The sequence below is a fragment of the Tamandua tetradactyla genome, chromosome 19, assembly GCF_023851605.1.
Source record: "Tamandua tetradactyla isolate mTamTet1 chromosome 19, mTamTet1.pri, whole genome shotgun sequence".
In the NCBI taxonomy this organism is placed as follows: domain Eukaryota; kingdom Metazoa; phylum Chordata; class Mammalia; order Pilosa; family Myrmecophagidae; genus Tamandua; species Tamandua tetradactyla.
In genome coordinates this window covers 40,390,638-40,408,893 of record NC_135345.1, presented here as the reverse complement: position 1 = coordinate 40,408,893, position 18,256 = coordinate 40,390,638, and the positions used below count along the sequence as shown (strand labels likewise).

The 18,256-nt window shown below is 37.7% G+C and overlaps 1 protein-coding gene across 4 annotated transcripts; it reads left to right on the top strand.

Moving 5' to 3' along the window:
• The first annotated feature begins 1,012 nt into the window (after positions 1–1,012).
• TLR10 (toll like receptor 10) lies at positions 1,013–16,472 on the top strand. 4 transcript variants are annotated; one of them, XM_077136598.1, is made up of 4 exons: positions 1,013–1,068; positions 10,503–10,600; positions 12,282–12,370; positions 13,250–16,472. In XM_077136598.1, the coding sequence occupies exon 4, from the start codon at positions 13,312–13,314 to the stop codon at positions 15,745–15,747; it is 2,436 nt and encodes an 811-aa protein (XP_076992713.1). In that variant the 5' UTR covers positions 1,013–1,068; positions 10,503–10,600; positions 12,282–12,370; positions 13,250–13,311; the 3' UTR covers positions 15,748–16,472. The 4 variants fall into 4 exon arrangements, 3 of the variants coding, with proteins under 3 accessions (XP_076992713.1, XP_076992712.1, XP_076992714.1); XR_013165823.1 differs by lacking the exon at positions 13,250–16,472 and having other exon boundaries at positions 12,282–13,234; XM_077136597.1 differs by lacking the exon at positions 12,282–12,370.
• Positions 16,473–18,256: the final 1,784 nt, after the last annotated feature.

Here is an 18,256-nt window from a genome sequence, read left to right as displayed (position 1 = left end):
TTGCAATAAATTAATAAATGCGTAAAGAAAATGTCTCCATTCACTGTCAGTGTAATGTGCTAAAATATGCTGGACCCTTAGATAAGAAAGAATATATCTTTGGACACCAAACCCCCCAACTGTTTGTTCTTCATTGAAGGGCAAATGCATCATATGAGTATGCTGATCATAGCAGTTTGAGAATTTCTGAGGTTAATGTTTTTAGAGATTAGTTCATCCAATCAATGAGGAATATCCTCTCCATTATTCCCGATGGGTGTGTATCTAGCACCTGTTTTCACGTGTACATTTAAGGAGACACATATGTTTAGGTGGGCAGCAGAGCAGACTGATTTTTTTCTTGTCTGCTTTTTGTTGTTGCTTTACTGTATACAATTATTTATTGTCTGAATTTCTCCTGACAATATATGTAGAAATACATGCAATACATTTTTATCTATCTCTCTGTATATATATAGATATATATTTAAAAAGCATATTTTTGTTTTAAGAACCCACCCTACTCCCCAATTTCCTAATTACATAAACTTGTTACAATCATTCCCTTTTTAAATGGCCAGCCCTCCAGCAGACAAATTCATTTGGAAATTCCATCCTCATTAGTAATTCCCATTTGTGTCGCCTAATTGTATGTCAAGTATAAATAAAAACATCTCAAAAAAGTGCTGCTTTTTGAAAATTGGTCTTTATTCTGCAATCTACATTAAAAAACAGCATGCTTGTTTTATCACTGCAATTCAAGACAAGGCCTGTGGCTACCGCCTCCCACCCTCTTCCAATCACAGTGCTGAAATTATGGAGTCCCCATTTCTATTCCTTCCCATCACCACTTGGCCATCAAGTGGATGGGATAATAGATCTGAATCTGGAAATAAGGAGGCATTGCAGTGCTCTAAAAGTTTTTAATGAACAAATGAAACGTGTTATGCTACAAGCATGCAGTAGAGGGCAAAGGTGGCTAAAGCTTCCCAGTAAAGCCTGATTGAATCTGCTTTTAGAGCCAATTCTGGTCCTGTCATTTGAATCACCCACACCTGCAGCTCTCTTCAAGACGGAGCGAGCCCGGAGGTAAGAACCATTAGCTGTGTTTGTTCTAATACTCATGAAAACAAAATGAGTCGCTTGCATCTCTTCCAAAAAGGAGATAGTTTGCATTAATATAGATGGCAGGTAAGTAGACTTATTAAGATTTTCAGTATTCATTATTTTGCCTACAATAATCTAAACGATGAATGCTTGGTGATCTTAGGACTATTGATCTGAAGCGTTGTCATGCAGGTGGGTGAGGGTTTGGGTTTCCTTTCATTGGTTACTGATTAACCCTAGGGAGGAGTTCTATCCCGAATGGGTGGTCCCAGACATTGTGGCAAATTTTCTCCAGTTTTAAATTTTCCTGTAATGCATGTTAACATCTGATATGTGGAGCCATTATCTTTAGCTATTTAAAGCATATTTTGTTGATCCTTTAACCAGTTTAAAAAGCTTTTCGTTGTATTGTGTCTCTAAAAGTGGGGTATCTCTGATGGATCTCATACAATGTCTTTCTTGCTCAGTTTCCCTGAGAATTTCAAAGTGACCAAAGGTGGCCGTGTGACTACTATAAAGGGGCAAATGATTACAATCATCAAGGCATTTAATTCCTGCAATAGGTTTCCTGCAGATTGGAGATGGAGTTATTAATTAGGGATGGGTGCACTCCTGGAGTTTTATTTCAATTCTTGTAAATTTGTAACTCTCTTAAGAATATATTTACACACAGGCAAAGTCTCTTGAACTCTGAGCACCAAGCAGTGTGTCACGTAGTGGCTGCATACTGCTTCAGAGAGAGGCACAAGGGTGGATAGGGAGAAAGGGGCCACCCTGGCAGCTAGCCAGGGTGATGGAATCAACCTTAGTAATCACATCCACTTCATTTCAGGGTTTGAGATGTCTTCAGTTTGGGTTTGACTGTCAACATGAAGGAACCAGACAAGACTGCGTTCAAATCTCTGGTCTACCACTTTCTCATTGACTCACGTTGGCCAAGTTATTTAACCCCTGGGCTTTAGCTGACACACCTATAAAACAGAGATAATAATAGCCTCCATTTCGTAGGGTTGTTGAGAGGATTGAAGAAGATAATGTATAGAAAACACTTTGTTCCATGCCTGGCACAAAGGACACACTCAAAGCATGTTAGTTGTTCTAACTCAATGTTACAAAGATCATTTAACATTCAGTAGGCTTTTAACCCCTCTCTGTTTCTTGGCATCATTTGGAAAAGAGAAATTAGATGATTAAGTATTCTTTGGTAGTCCACCCATGATGTATTTTGACTTGACCTTTAAATCATGGGCTATTAAGGAAAGTCATCTGGTTTTTCGCCTGTTTTCAGCATGGTGTTAGTAGTAGTGCTGGTAATGTGATAATACATTTAATATTTATTGAATGAATTTTTAAACAAATGTTTATGTCCTACTTTTAAAAACATTTTAATGAAATGCCATAATGCTTATGCACTGCCTGCAAAATAGGTACCTTTTATTACATCACGAGTTCAAAAAAAGTTAGCTCCTCTCCCTTCCTTATAGGCAGTCAACAAGGTTTAAATATGAGGTTGTGGTATTGGGCCAGGATTATGTGGGGTCAAGTAAGAGATAGAGACCGTGACATCTCGACTCCAAATATGGGATAAAGCAGGAGAGCTAGATCCTGCTGCGTCTAGGCCACAGCTCTCAGGCCTAGATGCTTAAAGTAAGTTGCTACAAATGGAAGTACTCTGTGAGATTTGAAAGCATTTTATGCCAGTTAACAGTCACATTGGCACTTGTGATAAAAGAAAAATCAGTAATCCTGATCCTGTCTTTATTTAACATTTGATATGCTGTTTCAATTCAAAAAATGAATTTTGCATTTTTTTAAATCACATTTTGACTATTGAATTTTGGTGCCCCCTTAAATTTTGTGCCTGAGGCAAGTAATTTTCTTGCCTCACTTTATTCTTGACCCTGATAAACTGCTACCATTTATTAAGTGCTATTTATATAGCATCTAATTTACTCCTCAGGATCAACCCCATTTTGCAGCTGAGAAAACTGAGCCTTTTAGAGGTTAAGTAAATGGTTGAAGTCACACAGCGAGTGATGGCTAAGATTGAACTTGAACACAGCTCTATCCATCTGTACCACCAAACTCATTCTCTAACTGCCATGCATTACACCATATCAGGAATTCACAATACAACATCATTCATTCAACACATATTTTTTTTAGTATATTATGTACCACCTTGCAGTAGGAGATTAAAAATTGAAAGCATTCATTCATTTGTTCACATATACACACTTTCAACAAGTATTTACTGAGCTTGTGCCATGCGCTTGGCACCGTTCCTTGGATGGGGAAACAGCATGAAGATGATAGACAGGATCCTGGTCTCATGGGGGGAGGGGTAAAGGAGACAGTTAACACACACACACATAAACAAAAGTTTCAGATAGTGGTAAGCACTCTGCTCTATAGAGAAAAAAAATAAGGTGATGTGAACTAATAGTAACTTGGCCACTCTAGTTAGTTAGGTGGTCAAGGTGGGTCTCATAGAGGAGATGAACTTTAAGTCAAGATCTAAGTGAAAGGAAGGATCCAGCCTAAGGAGAAAGGAGGTGGAGAGCATGAAGCAGAGGCAAAAATTGGTGCAAAGGCCCTAAGGTTGGAGCAAGCTGGGCATGGCCAAGGAAGAGGGACAAGGGCAGTTTCATAAGACTGTGGCGGGCAAGGGGGATAGAAGTGTGAAATGATGTTCTAGAAAAAGGTAAGAGTTGCTGGTGGAGGGTGTTGTAAGCCAATGTAAAGAGTTTGGTAGTGCATTAGTTAGGGCAGAGGATAGCCGCTGAAAGTGATCCCAAATACAGAGGATTAAATAAGATGGCTTCCTCCCATTTTGCAGATTGTTTTACCCTGTTGCCTTAAATTTAAACTGTTTTATGAAATTTACTGCACAAATACAGGTTTTACAATGATTATATGGCTACTTTACTTAAATACGTCTAGAGTTAAGCTAACTAAGATATCCATTTTTGGTGGTTTTAAGTGTATTGTTTGTTTTCTTAAATAAAAAATAATTTTAAAGCATGGCTTCCTCCCATGTCTACACTATAGTCCAGGGTACCGAGAAAGAAGGGCTTGGTGGGAGGAAGGGCCACTTCCTCTATCTTTAAAAGTATCACCTGGGAGTTGTACCTTTCACTATGGTCACTATCCACTGGCCAGAATATAAGCACATGGTCATACCGAACTGCCGGGATCATAGTCTTTGTGCGGACACATGCCCAAATAAATGAATATTGTTACGGAAGAAGGGAAGACTACATCTACGGAAGGAAGTGGCATTTAACCTCTGCCACAAGTAGGGAGGCTTGGATAGTTTTAAGAAGATGTGTAGCATAATCTGAATTCCTTTTTCACAGAAAGCGCATTCTCACAAAGATTAAGTGACAAGGCATTCACACCAAAGCAACAATATTGTTTGTAATATTTGCAAAGGGCGACTACGCAAAGGGTGCTTTGGAAGCATATAGGAGAGTGCGCCACACAAGTTTGGAGCTTTGTTGGTAGGCTTCATAGAGGAAGATAGTTAGACTTAAGACCTAAATTTAGCCAGGTGAGGAGTTTATTTGCAGTTATTTAAGTCCATGAAGTCCCAGGTTCCTGTGTCCATGAGCCTTTCTTTGCATAGTGCTGATTCCTCCCTGGCTGGATCCAAGACCACATCTTAATCACTTACACTGGAGCATGGTCCTGCAGAAGCCTTGGAAAAGAACACCGTGTTGCATGTTTCCTCTTTTTGCAGTGGGGTTCTGGTGTCTGCTTGTCTGCAACATGAGGCTTATATGAGACTCACATAGGAAAATGAAACATAATCTCTGTCATTACCTATCTGAGACTTGAAAGGACTTTAGAAAGTGCCATATAAAGTTAAGGTGTTAGTGCCAGAGATAAGGACTGGCCTAACTTGAGCCAAAGAAGATTTTAAGTTTGCAGCTGCCTTTTCTTAGTTGCTGGAAAAAGCAAGTGGAAAATAAATACTCTCTTTCCAGGTCTCCTCATTCTTTGCTATTCACTGGTGAAAACTGATGACAATACCCCTAATCACAGTAGATTGTACAATAACCTAGAAATGTCCCTTGTCAATATCAAGGAGTAAAGGCAGCAAGCACCAAGCAAAACTGGATTTTCCAAAAGTTCCTTTGTGGTCAGAGGTTGTGCTACCCGCTGGGGACCCCATCAACTCTGCACTTCCTTTTTCTCTGCTTATCAACTTCCCAAAAGCTAGTTAAATGATCTAAATTACATTCTAGGTCTCTTTAAAATTCAAATTGGGATTTAAATTGCTGGAGTTTCCTAACCAACTGATCATTTGAATCTTTGGAGAGCTTATTAAAAATCTAAATCCTGTAACACCCATCACCCCATCCGCATTGGCTTGTGATTTAGTAGGGCTTAGCTGGAGCCTTTGAAATTTGCATTTTTAAGCAATGTCCTAAGTTGTAAAGGGGAACTACAAGCTATATATTGGGAACCTCCATCCAAAAATATATCACTATTTAAATAAAACTATTTCTAAGAGATTGAATTCTTATGGGAAATAGCCATCCCTACTCACACACACCAATCTCCTTCTCTTCCTGGAAACCTTTAAGAATGTTGGCATCTAAATTCACTGTCCATCGCTCACAGTAACATCTTTTGCTGGCTTATATTTGAAATTTAGGCTCTATACCGTTGAAACCTTTCTAAATAAAGAAAATATTGAATGAACGAAGAGAAGACTTAGATAGCAAAGGCATTTCATGCGTTTAGCAAAGTCACAAAGTGCTACATGTGTTAGATTTTGGCGATGGTAAAAACACAGAGTTGTGTTCTAAAAATAATCAACCAAAGGGAAGAATTTAAATGGTGGAACTAGTCTGAAGACACACAGAATGACATAAATTCTCAACAATTCTAAAAACAAACTAACCCCCTTGTGGAAAACCACAGTATAGCCCGAAAGTTTTTCTTCAGGGCAGATGTTGTGTCTAGACTCTAGACTGTTGTCACCTTGTTGATAGAGCATAACAAGCCACTGCTGATCTCTGTAGTTGGAAAGTTTATAAGACAGCTGTTCAACTTGTGGTCTGTTGTGTTAATGCATTCTTCCTTTCATGTCATTTCATTCTTGCTTTTGCTAAGAAGATCTAGGAGTTGGGGGAGAGGAGCAAGAGAAAAATAGTATACTTGTGTGAGAACAGGTGAGCGGAGTAAGTTTTATTAATAATAGTTAGAACCCCATCTTGCAGAATAAAAGCCTTGCAAACACTTCCAACTTGGGCTGTTAGAAGCAGTAGGATATGTTGATCCACACGTAGATTAGCTGGGTTCAGTAGATTAAACTGCTGCACAGAATTCATATATTAAATATTAATCTGTGTGCTTTCTTGATGTATTTCCCCCTCCAGCCAAATCTTTATTTGTATTTCAAGAAAATAAGCCAGGCTCATTGTATTTTCTTGCTCTGTGTTGTAGAAAAGCTAAACTCGTTGAAAGATCATGTTGGGTGATCTCAGTTGAGGAATGGGATGGATAGTTTACCTTAGACTCTAGAAACAGAGAAGTGAGGGAACAAGGGAAGATCAGGGGGTCCTTCAAGTGGTAGACGCTTGGTTCTAGGGCTCCAGCAATAGCAAGAGTTCCTGATCTCAAACTTGGCACAGAGGAAACAAGGCTTCATGCTTTTAAGAACTACATGGGTCTGCTGAAGGGCTCTCAGAGGTGTCCAGGATGCACTGGAAGGAGAGAGCCCTTTCTCCTCAATTTATCCATTTGTCCTCCAATTTCTGAGCACCATCTAAGTTTTCTGAATTCCTGTGAGATCTTAGGGAATAACATTTCTTGTCAAAGTAAGATCCTATAATATGAATCAGCAAAGAGTATATGTAACATTCCCTTTTAAAATAATCATTAGTAGTTATTCACAAAGACAAAGCTTTTGTGAAATGAGTTATTCAACATTGCCTATTTTGGCCAATGAAAGTATTGCTGATTTGAATTTTTGTATGTAAACTGTAACATACAACGTTTTTACAAACAATATTTTAAGTTAAAATCCCATGAAAATTCCTTAGTTGGATAATAGAATGCCATCTAAATTATATGTAACCCAAGTTTGATATAACTTATCAAAGAAGATTCTGAACATAGATGTGCTAGCACCGTAGGTATTCCCACTCAAATCATATTCCAAATCCCCCTCTCTCTTGCCTACCTCTTCTGTAAAAGCTGTAAATGATTTATTAGGAATTAAAAAAAATATATATATATATTTTGAACAAATTTTTAAAATATATTTGCAACAAATTTTTAAAAATAAAGTAATTATTACCAGTCTAGTTGCAGCTAAAAAATTCTGGCCAGTGAGAGAGATGAAGTAGTGATGTTCTAGGTAGAGTAGAAGGTGAATGTTTCTAGGAAAGTATTTGTTTTCCCCTACTTTAGCATGTCCTTGCTCCATCTTCCTACTTTGGCTGAGCACATGATGTCAGGAGATGCAGCAGCTCTTTGTGACTGTGAGTGAGAGGCCTGAGAGAAAGACCAGGGCCTTATCAAATTTCCACTGTCATCATCAAGCCATCAAACCATCAATGCCACCATCAGCCTACCTTCAAACTTTATGTCAAGTGAGAAAAATAAATCCCTATGTGTTTAAATGACCATAAGATGGATTTTCTGTTACTTGCAACCAAAAGCATTTCTAATTGATGAAGGTGGCTAAAACTGATTAATGCTATTAACAACCCAAGTTCATCAAAGCTTAAAATTATTACCACTAATTTGAATAAAATAAGAGAATTAAATTGTTAAATTAAAAATATTTAAAGAGTGTGGGGATGTCAGTGGAGCAGGAAGATATGGCTTCTAGAGGCCAACTTTCAGATATTAGGATCACCTATCTGCCTAGAAAAGGAGCCAAGGCTCTCTGGGTGGGGGAAGCCAGCACTAATTGTTGGGACTGCAAAAGCAAGAACAGCACAGAACGTCTTGCTGTAGAGAAGAAATGATGCTTGCACATTTGTTAAAGTATATTGGGAGGAAGAAAAAAAGCTAGGATTAGGAGGTTTCACACCCACTGAGGTAGATAAGCAGTAACAAACTGAAAAACCAAATTGATTTTTATTTGCTATTTGAACAGGCTGAATCTTTAAAAAGCCTTGAACCAATGTTAATTCTGAACAGGTGAGTTAATCTAAGTTGCATTAAAGCTAGCTGTAATATACACATCAGTTTTCAATACTGACAAAATCTCCATGTATTGATCAACCTAAATTATGAAGATCATATACTAAATCTTCCTCATCACACAAGTGATCACAGATTTACTAAAGTTGTGCAGCCAAAAGTTAAGAGAAAATCCTTTAGGCTTATATGGCAGTGTATTATTCTGATTGAAAGCCTGGATTCTGGAGTCATATTGCCTAGTTTCAAATCCTACTTATGCCATTGAGTTCTCTAATGGATAATAGTAGCCTGGTAAAGTTCAAATGAGATAACTTGTGGAGCCTGGAATATAGTCAGTGCTAAATGAATTGTAGCTGTCATTGGATTGTAAAGGAATACACCATTGATTAGGTAAAGGGGAAATTTCTAAATCTTCCAATTCTTGCTTTTGATTGGTTTGCCTGGGAGGAGGAAACCCAAAGCAAATAGCCTGTGTATGGCCATTTTTCAGGGCCACATGTTTCTGATATTATCACCCTAGTATCCATTACTTACTCCAAACTGCAAAAATGCAATTGTATTTTTTAACATGTTAGCCCTGAAAATGCTCAAAATAATGGATCAACCCATGTCAGTCCTTTCAAGTAACTGATCTAAAACCTAAATTAGATAGCATTTGCAGGGTTACTCATTGAACATCTTGGACCGTGCATTAAGAAACTTTAAAGATGAATTTAATTGAGATACTGTTTCATTGTGATTAATGTATTCTTACCTAATATGGAAACGGGTTTTCCTTGACTCAGCTAGAGAGGTGGAATGTACTCTGAACAGAATGGCCAAGAGCCCAGGCTCTGGGATGAGGTGACTTCATTTCTACCACGTGTTAACTATGTGACAGTGGTAGTTATAGAAACTCCCTGTGTCAATCTGCACATCTTCAAAGGTGAATAGTGATGACACCTCCCTTAAAAGGTTCTCCTTATGAGGGTTAATGTGAAGTTCTTAGCTCAATGAATGCTAGTTATTGTTATCCAAAATTATATCAGTGGTCATTGTCTCTTTGTATGATAATCTATGTGGAGCAGAGATGCTATCATACTCATGTGAAAGATATACATGTGTAGATTCATCATATAAACAATTTACTCAGGCCGTCTTAGACGTGGTAAGGGATTACAATTATGATCTTGTTAAGGATTAGTTTTCCTGGATTCTTGAAGTCTGGAAAATTCCCAAAAGCATAAACTGGCATCATGGAGGCTTTCTTTTTATGTTCACTCATTGGATGTTGTATTAAATGTTACATAAAAGGGAGATGACCAAGAAAGGTTTACCTTGAATGGATTAGAAGAAATAAAAGTGGATGGGATATTTCAGTGCAGTCAGGGGAAGATCTTAGGCCATTTCCAGGTTTTCCGTCTCCACAATCCTATCCCTTGCTAGTGTTTTTGTTTTTTTTTTTTAATATTTTTATGGATAAAACTTAACATACAAACATTCTTAACATGTAAACATTCCATATATTGTATACAATCAATGGCTCACAATATCATCACACAGTTGTGAATTCACCACCACAATCATTTTTTTGAACATTTGCATCACTCCAGAAAAAGAAATAATACAGAAAAAACTCATACATACCATATACCACTTACTCCTCCATCTTATTGACCACTAGTATTTCCATCTACTCAATTTATTTTAACCAGTGTTCCCCCATTATTTGTTTATTTTTATCCATATTTTTTACTCATCTGTCCACAGCCTAGATAAAAGGAGCATCAGACAAAAGGTTTTCACAATCACACAGTCACATTGCAAAAGCTCTATCATTATACAATCATCTTCAAGAAACAAGGCTACTGGAACACAGCTCTACAGTTTCAAGTATTTTCCTCTAGCCACTCCAATACACCATAAACTAAAAAGAGGATATATATATATATATATAAATAATGCATAAGAATAACTTCCAGGATTACCTCTCAGCTCTGTTTGAGATCTCTCAGCCACTGGTACTTTATTTTTTCTCATTTCTCTCTTCCCCCTTTTGGTCAAGAAAGGTCCTGGCTCAACCTGGGATTTCTGTCCCATGTTGCCAGGGAGATTTACATCCCTGGGAGTCGTGTCCCACATAGGGGGTGAGGGCAGTGAGTTCTCTTGCCAAATTGGCTTAGATAGAGAGGCCACATCTGAGCAACAAAAGAGGTCCTCTGGGGGTGACTCTTAGGCCTAATTTTAAGGTCTTAGCCTCTTCTTTGCAGGAATAAGTTTCACTGGAGTGAACCCCAAGATCGAGGGCTCAGCCTATTGATTTGGTTGTCCCTATTGCTTGCGAGAACATCAGAAATTCTCCAAATAGGTAAGTTGAATATTTCCCCTTTTCTCCCCATCCCCCCAAAGGGACTTTGCAAATACTCTTTAATGCACTGTCCAAATCACTCTGGAATTTATCGGAGCATCACACTAACCTGGAGAAATCAACAAAATCTCATGCCCTATTCACGGTTCCATGTACTTATGCTGTTCAACTAAACTGACCATACATATTAAATTAGGAAATGCACCACCCGACATTGCTAGTGCTTTTCATGCTCTCCTTACAGTGAGCACATAACGGACAAGTCACATGACAAGCAAGAGTATGTGATATGATGATTGAGCATTTCTGTGCAACTTGGTCCCCTTTCCTATTTTCCATGAAGCCATTTTATAAGATATTTTCATTTTTAACTTATTTGGGGAGATACCCATGTGTTTTCTAGACTTTCTTAATTAAAAAGACAACGGTGGGCAGATTCCAGAGAAAGAAAAACCATATGAAGTGTGATTAATATTCCAGGTGTCCTTTTGTTTTAATTCTGCCTGTTTTGCCCATTCCCCCCATCCCAAGTCCATGCACATGCCATGCATGTACACATAGCATCTCAGAACAACTGGACAGCATGAAAAATACAGAGAAGTCTGTCTACACCATGGGAGATTGCAGGTCAATGTGTGTCGGAAACATGCAAGTATGATCAGGAGAACTCTCACCACTGCTAATTTGTTTTCTTCCCTTGGTGCTTTATGAATGCCTGGTGTGGGGAGGGCATAAGGATGAAGATTGTACTAATTTGATATTAGAACTAACCACTTCTCCTCCCTTCCTTGGCTGCATTCTTTCTTGCATGAATTACTCTATAGTCTCCCAAACAGTTGTCCCTGTCAGCATTGGGCCTTTCTGGTCATTTCCACCCCAAAACAGAAGAATCTTTTGAAAATGTACATCAGAATCTGTCACTTCTCTACATCCTCAATTGGTTTCTCATTTTAGTCAGAGGAAAACCCCAAGTTCTTATATGGTCTTTCCCTTCTATCCACCCCCCAACTTTACTCCAGCCATTCCTCAGGTTCTCCAAGCACACTCTCACTTCAGGGTATTTGAACTTGTATTTGCTGTTCTCCTCCAGAATACTTTTCCCCCAGAAAACACGTGGCTCGCACCCTCATTTCCTTCAGACTATGCATGAAAGTTCCCTTATTTGACCACCTTATATAAAATATCTCTCCCCGGTCACTCTATATCCTTTACCTTAATTATTTTTTTTTCTAGCCCTCATCACCACCTCAAATAGTATAAATTTATTATTTTGTTTAGAGTCTTTCCTTTCTTACCACCTTCACTAGAAGGCAAACTGTGTAGGAACAGAAATTCTGTTTTGTTAATTGCTGTATTGCCAGGGCCTGGAAAAGCTCCTGAAAGAATAGATACTCAATAAATTTATTGGATAGTGAATATAGTGAACATCTTAGCTCTCCAACCACTTCTGGTCTGTGTCTAATTAAACAACTTGACCCTGACTCTTTTTTTTCTTAAAGTTCTCAGATTTCTGCCTCCTCAAGTTTCCTCATCTATAAAATGGTGGCAATAGTACTTTCTTTTAGAATTTTATGACAGTTAAATGAAATACTGTATATGAATCCTTTAGTGTAAATCTTGGCACATAGAAAGACCCCAAGAAATGGCAGGTAGTTTTATGATTATTTCTATTATTTGTCAGTGATCCAGAATGCTTTTGCCACCGACCTGAAGATGCATGTATGGAGGTATTCTGTTTGTTCCTTTGTTTTGGACATTCCAGGTGTATGGGTAAGTTGTGTTGAGAGCCAGATAGAATCAGGGGATTCTTTATATCCACAAATACAAAAGCTGAGGAACAATCCCATACATTAATTCAGGGGCCCAGAGTTTTCGGTGATAAAAATTACTTTCAGTTTTCTTAAAGCCTTGAGACAATCAAAAAATGGATGTGAAACTTCCCCTTTTAACCACATTCAAATATATAATCCAGTGCTGTTAATTACACTCACAGTGTTGTACTACCATCATCATCATCCATTACCAAAACTTTTCCATCACCCCAAATAGAAATTCTGTACCAATTAAGCATTGAGAATTAACTTATATACTAGAATAAAAATAAAAATAAAACACATAGGACTGTGTAATACAAACAGTGAACCCTAATGTAAACTATGGACTATAGTTAATGGTACAATTATAAGAATATTGTTTCATCTGTTATAACAAAGATACCACACCAATGCATGGTATTCATAATAGGGGGAGGGTATATGGGAACTCTGTATTTTCTGCATGATTTTTCTGTAAACCTACAACCTCTCAACTAAAAAAAAAAAATTATGTTAATAAAAAATGGATATGGGGATGGTGTTGAGTATGATCTGCCAATGGAGTTCCTAAGCTGAGCTGGGGAAGAGGCACTTTGACCAGTACTATACTTCTTCCCTCTAGGAGTCCTGACTTACCTCAAAGATGGGGATGTAGCAGAGTAACTGGCTTGGGTACAACCAGTCAAGGCTCTGAGATCTAGCTAAAGACTTGAATCTACAGGTTGGAACCCTATTCTAAACTCTTGATGAGTATGGTCTGGTGTTGGCATTAAAAAAAATCTTACAGGATTTAGCAAGCCAAAAAAATGCCTGCTCTTGTATGCTGTCTTTCTAGGGTTCTGAACCCGTCTTCACCATTCATATGAAGGAACCAGTGATCAGATCCTTGGAAATATAATGATACTGATTAGAAACATCTGCATATTTTATGGTATTGTTATGTCAGTGCAGGGCTGGCAACCAAAGCTGACGGAAGAAAGGGAATTGACTACTAACTACTCCAGCATGTCTCTAAGAAAGGTTCCTGCAGATTTGATCCCAACCACAACCACGCTGGATTTATCCTACAATCTCCTTTTTCAACTTCTGAGTTCAGATTTACGTTCTCTCTCCAAACTGAAAGTTTTGATTCTATGCCATAACAGAATCCAACAGGTGGCTATCAAGCTCTTTGAATTCAACAAGGAGTTAAGATATTTAGATTTGTCTTACAACAGGCTGAAAGTTGTAACTTGCCATTCACTGACAAGTCTCAGATACTTAGACCTTTCTTTCAATGACTTTGACACTGTGCCTGTCTGTGAGGAGTTTGGCAACATGTCACATCTGGAAATCCTAGGCTTGAGTGGGGCAAAAATTAAAAAATCAGACTTCTGCAAGATTTCTCATTTGCATCTAAATACTGTCATCTTAGGCTTGAGAACTCTTACTCATTATGAAGAAGGCAGCCTGCCTATTTTAAACACAACAAAACTTCACATTTTTGTACCAATGAACACAAATTTCTGGGTTCTTTTGCGTGATGGAATTGAGACTTCAAAAATATTAGAAATGACAAATATAGATGGCAAAAGCCAATTTGCAAGTTATGAAACTCAACAAAAGCTTACTTTAGAGAATTCCAAGACATCTACTTTGTTACTTAATAAAGTTGATTTCCTCTGGGATGATCTTTTCCTCATCTTTCAATTTGTTTGGCATACATCAGTGGAATACTTCCAGATCCAAAATGTGACTTTTGGAGGTAAGGTTTATCTCAACCACAATTCATTTAATTACTCAAATACTGTACTGAGAACAATAAAATTGGAGCATGTGCATTTCAGAATTTTTAATATCCCACAAGATAGGGTCTATCTGCTTTTTACCAAAATGGATATAGAAAACCTGACTATATCACATGCACAAATGCCACATATGCTTTTCCCTAATTATCCTACAAGATTCCTATATTTAAATTTTGCAAGTAATATCTTGACAGATGACCTGTTTAAAAATCATATCCAATTGCCTCATTTGGAAACACTTATTTTAAAGGGGAATAAATTGGAGACACTTTCTTTAGTGAGTTCCTTTGCTAATAGCACATCCTTGAAGCACTTAGATCTGAGCCAAAATCTATTACAGCATAAAAATAATGAAAATTGTTCCTGGCCAGAAACTTTGGTCACAATGAACCTGTCATCCAACAACTTTGCTGATTCTGTTTTCACGTGCTTGCCCAGAAGTGTTCAAATACTTGACTTAAATAATAACAAAATTCAAACTGTTCCTAAAGAGATTGTTCATATGAAGTATTTACGAGAACTAAACGTTGCATTTAATTTTCTAACTGATTTCCCTGGGTGCGGTAATTTCAGAAAGCTCTCAGTTCTGAACATTGAAATGAACTTAATTCTTAGCCCATCTCTAGGTTTTTTTCAGAGCTGCCAGGAAATTAGGATTCTAAATGCAAGAAGAAATCCATTCCGATGTACTTGTGAGTTAAGAGATTTCATTCAGCTTGAAAAAATTTCAGAGGGCATGATGATTGGATGGTCAGACTCATACATCTGTGAATACCCTTTGAATCTAAGGGGAACTCAGTTAAAGGATGTTCACCTGTCTGAGTTATTCTGTAACACAACTCTCTTGATTGTCACCATTTTGGTCAGCATGCTGGCTCTGGGGATAGTAGCAGCTTTCTGCTGCCTCCACTTTGATCTTCTTTGGTATCTCAGGATGCTATGTCAGTGGACAAAGACATGGCACGAGGTTAGGAAGACAACCCAAGGACAACTGAAGAGAGCTGTCCAATTCCATGCATTTATTTCTTACAGTGAACACAATTCTCTCTGGGTGAAAAATGAATTGATTCCCAACCTAGAGAAAGAAGATGGTTCTGTATTGATTTGTCTTCATGAGAGAAACTTTGACCCTGGCAAGAGCATTACTGAAAATATTATAAGTTGCATTGAGAAAAGCTATAAGTCCATTTTTGTTTTGTCTCAGAGCTTTGTCCAGAGTGAGTGGTGCCATTATGATCTCTGCTTTGCCCACTGCAATCTCTTCCATGAAAATTCCAATGATCTAATTTTCATCTTGCTGGAACCTATTCCACTCTACTGCATTCCCACCAAGTACCATAAGCTGAGAGCTCTCATGGAAAAGAAAGCATACTTGCAATGGCCCAAGGATAGGTGTAAATGTAGGCTTTTTTTGGCAAACCTTCAGACTGCTATTAATGTTAATTTATCAGAAACCAGAGAGATGTGTGAACTACAGACCTTCACAGAGCTGAATGAAGAGTCCAGTGGTTCTGCGGTGTCTCTGATAAGAACAGACCAACTATAACCCCCCACCTCCCTTAGGAAAATCCCCCCATAGTCAAGATATAAGTTGATTCAACCTTCATGATGGCAATTTGGCAATATCTGTTAAAATGAAAAATGGTCATCCTTTTCATGTTAGTTCCTTGAAGGATTTGTAAGAATGAATCCTACAGAAACATCCACAACAAGATTGCAAAAGTTTATGTAAAAAGCTGTTTATTTCAGGGCAGGGCAACAGTGACTCAGTGGCAGAATTCTCACCTGCCATGCCAGAGACCTGGCTTGGTTTCCCGGTGCCTGCCCATGCAAAAGAAAAAAGAAAAAAAACGGTTTATTTCAGCATTGTTTATTATTATGAATAATTGAAAAGAGCCCAAATGCCTCCAAAATAAGGGTTGATTAAATAAATTACAGTACATTAATACAATAGAAAAGTGTATAGCCATTAAAAGAATTGAGGCAGATCTATATTTACTATAATGGAGAATATTATGTTAATATGTAGTTTATGCATTGATATGAACGTCTGAACGAATCTGTAATAGTAGTCTGATGTAGTGACAGTGGTTTGGGTCTGAGGTTGGATTGCCTGGGATGTTGTTTTCTATGTCATTTATTTTTATAATATTTGAATTGTTTAGAATGAAGCTGTATTTCTTCAGTAAGTAGAAAAACAAGTTTTTTTTCAACGTTTGAAAAGTTATTACATGTAAAGCTGTGAATAAATAGAAATATGATTTGAAAAAATATTTTCATTTGCCTGAGATTTTTATATTTATACAAAGAATTACTAAACAAAGGATTGCCCAATGTTATTTGCTAAACTCCATAAAAATTGATAAAGTAACATTCTGGTTTAACTTATATGAATAAAATTCATATTTAAATGAAATGTAGAGAGATACACACATCTTTTTCTCCATTTACATTTTAAGACCTTCCAGCGCTTCAAACTATTGAAGGAAATCCAGTTTTTCCTGTGCAAGAGAGGAGCCAGTGACTTTTACACTAATGGAGTTTTGTCCATAATCTCCTAGTTATATTTATTTCTATAAAGTAAATAAATCCTTAATATTTCTTCAAATTAAATTTGTATATCTGTCAATTTCCATTGAAGTTTTAATGTATAATTTAAAGTACGAACTGCTTATTTTATTGATTTAAAATAAAATTATTGTTATCTATAATATCTCCATTTGGAGAATTTTGGAGAATTAAGCATATACTTGTATATAAGTAGGACATTTTAAAGTTGAATATTTATCTCTGATTTCTAAAAACTTCTTTTAGAGTATAGCTATTAACAATAACAACAATAAAAATAGTACAGATGTCAGTGAATTGATACCAAAATGACTTTGCTTGAAGATATTCCAGATGACCATGGTATTACATTTTTTGAATGGCACTATAACTTTAAACTAAAGCATCCTCAGGAAAACGCAATTATTTTTAAAGTCTATACATCCTACTCAATTTTGCTTGATTCTTCTCATCTCATAGGTCACAGAAAATTCAGAATTCTCCTGAATTTTTCAAAATTGTATTTCAAAAACAAACATCATGTACTTCCCTAATTAGAAAAATTTCAGTGGCTCACCCACAGGATAAAGGAAGAAAATGTCATATTCCTTTAAGATCTGGCACCTCTCTCCTCTTTCCTCCTTGCATCCTATCTGCCAGGGAAAGAGACACTATTAACCACACACAGGGGAGGAGTCTCAATGCATGAAGGATAACAAAAGTGCAACAATGCCTGTCACCAGGAATAGCAGTCCTAGGTCCCAACCTTCTCCGTGGGTTGCAGGTGTCAAAGTTGCCAACAAAAGCATAACTCACACAGACACTGGATGAAACACGTTTACTCACACTGAGTAGCGACAAAGCAAGGTCTGCTTCAGTAGTGGGTGTCGGTTCTCCATGGCCAGCAGGTCTTCCTCCACAGCTGAGGCAGGGAGATGGTCTACATGTACCCCTCTTGAGCTAGTGCCTTGGTGAAGGACCCTATTCTGTCCTTTCTGGAACAGTAGGGTTGGCCAGATGTCATTCGATGCACACACTTAGCTTAGCAGTTAGGAGGAAGGTTGTATGTGCGTGAGGCAAAAGGAGAAAGAATGAATGGGCAGACCACTATCTGGGATGTGGACTGAGTTTCATGTCAAGTTGCTCCAAGAAAAGAGTCATCCCACATTCCTATCCCATCCTAGAAGTCAAGACAACACTTCTAGGTAATCATTTGCAAATCACAGGGGAAAGTGGCAGGCTGTCCTCAGACTGGACCTTTTCACACTAGCTGTCAAATTATTGGCCCTTTCCCAGAACATCTAGTCCACTTCTGTAACCCAAAACTTTGCATATGGCATCATGCCTGCCTATAATGACTTCCCTGCCTTGGTTCACTCAGGAAATCTTAGAAATCTTTCAAGGCACAATCCAAAGTTCAACTCTTCTTTGACAAATTTCTCACCTCTTCTCCCAAGCATGATGCTCCTCGATTCTCTATAATTTGGGGGGCATTTTTCTATCACAAA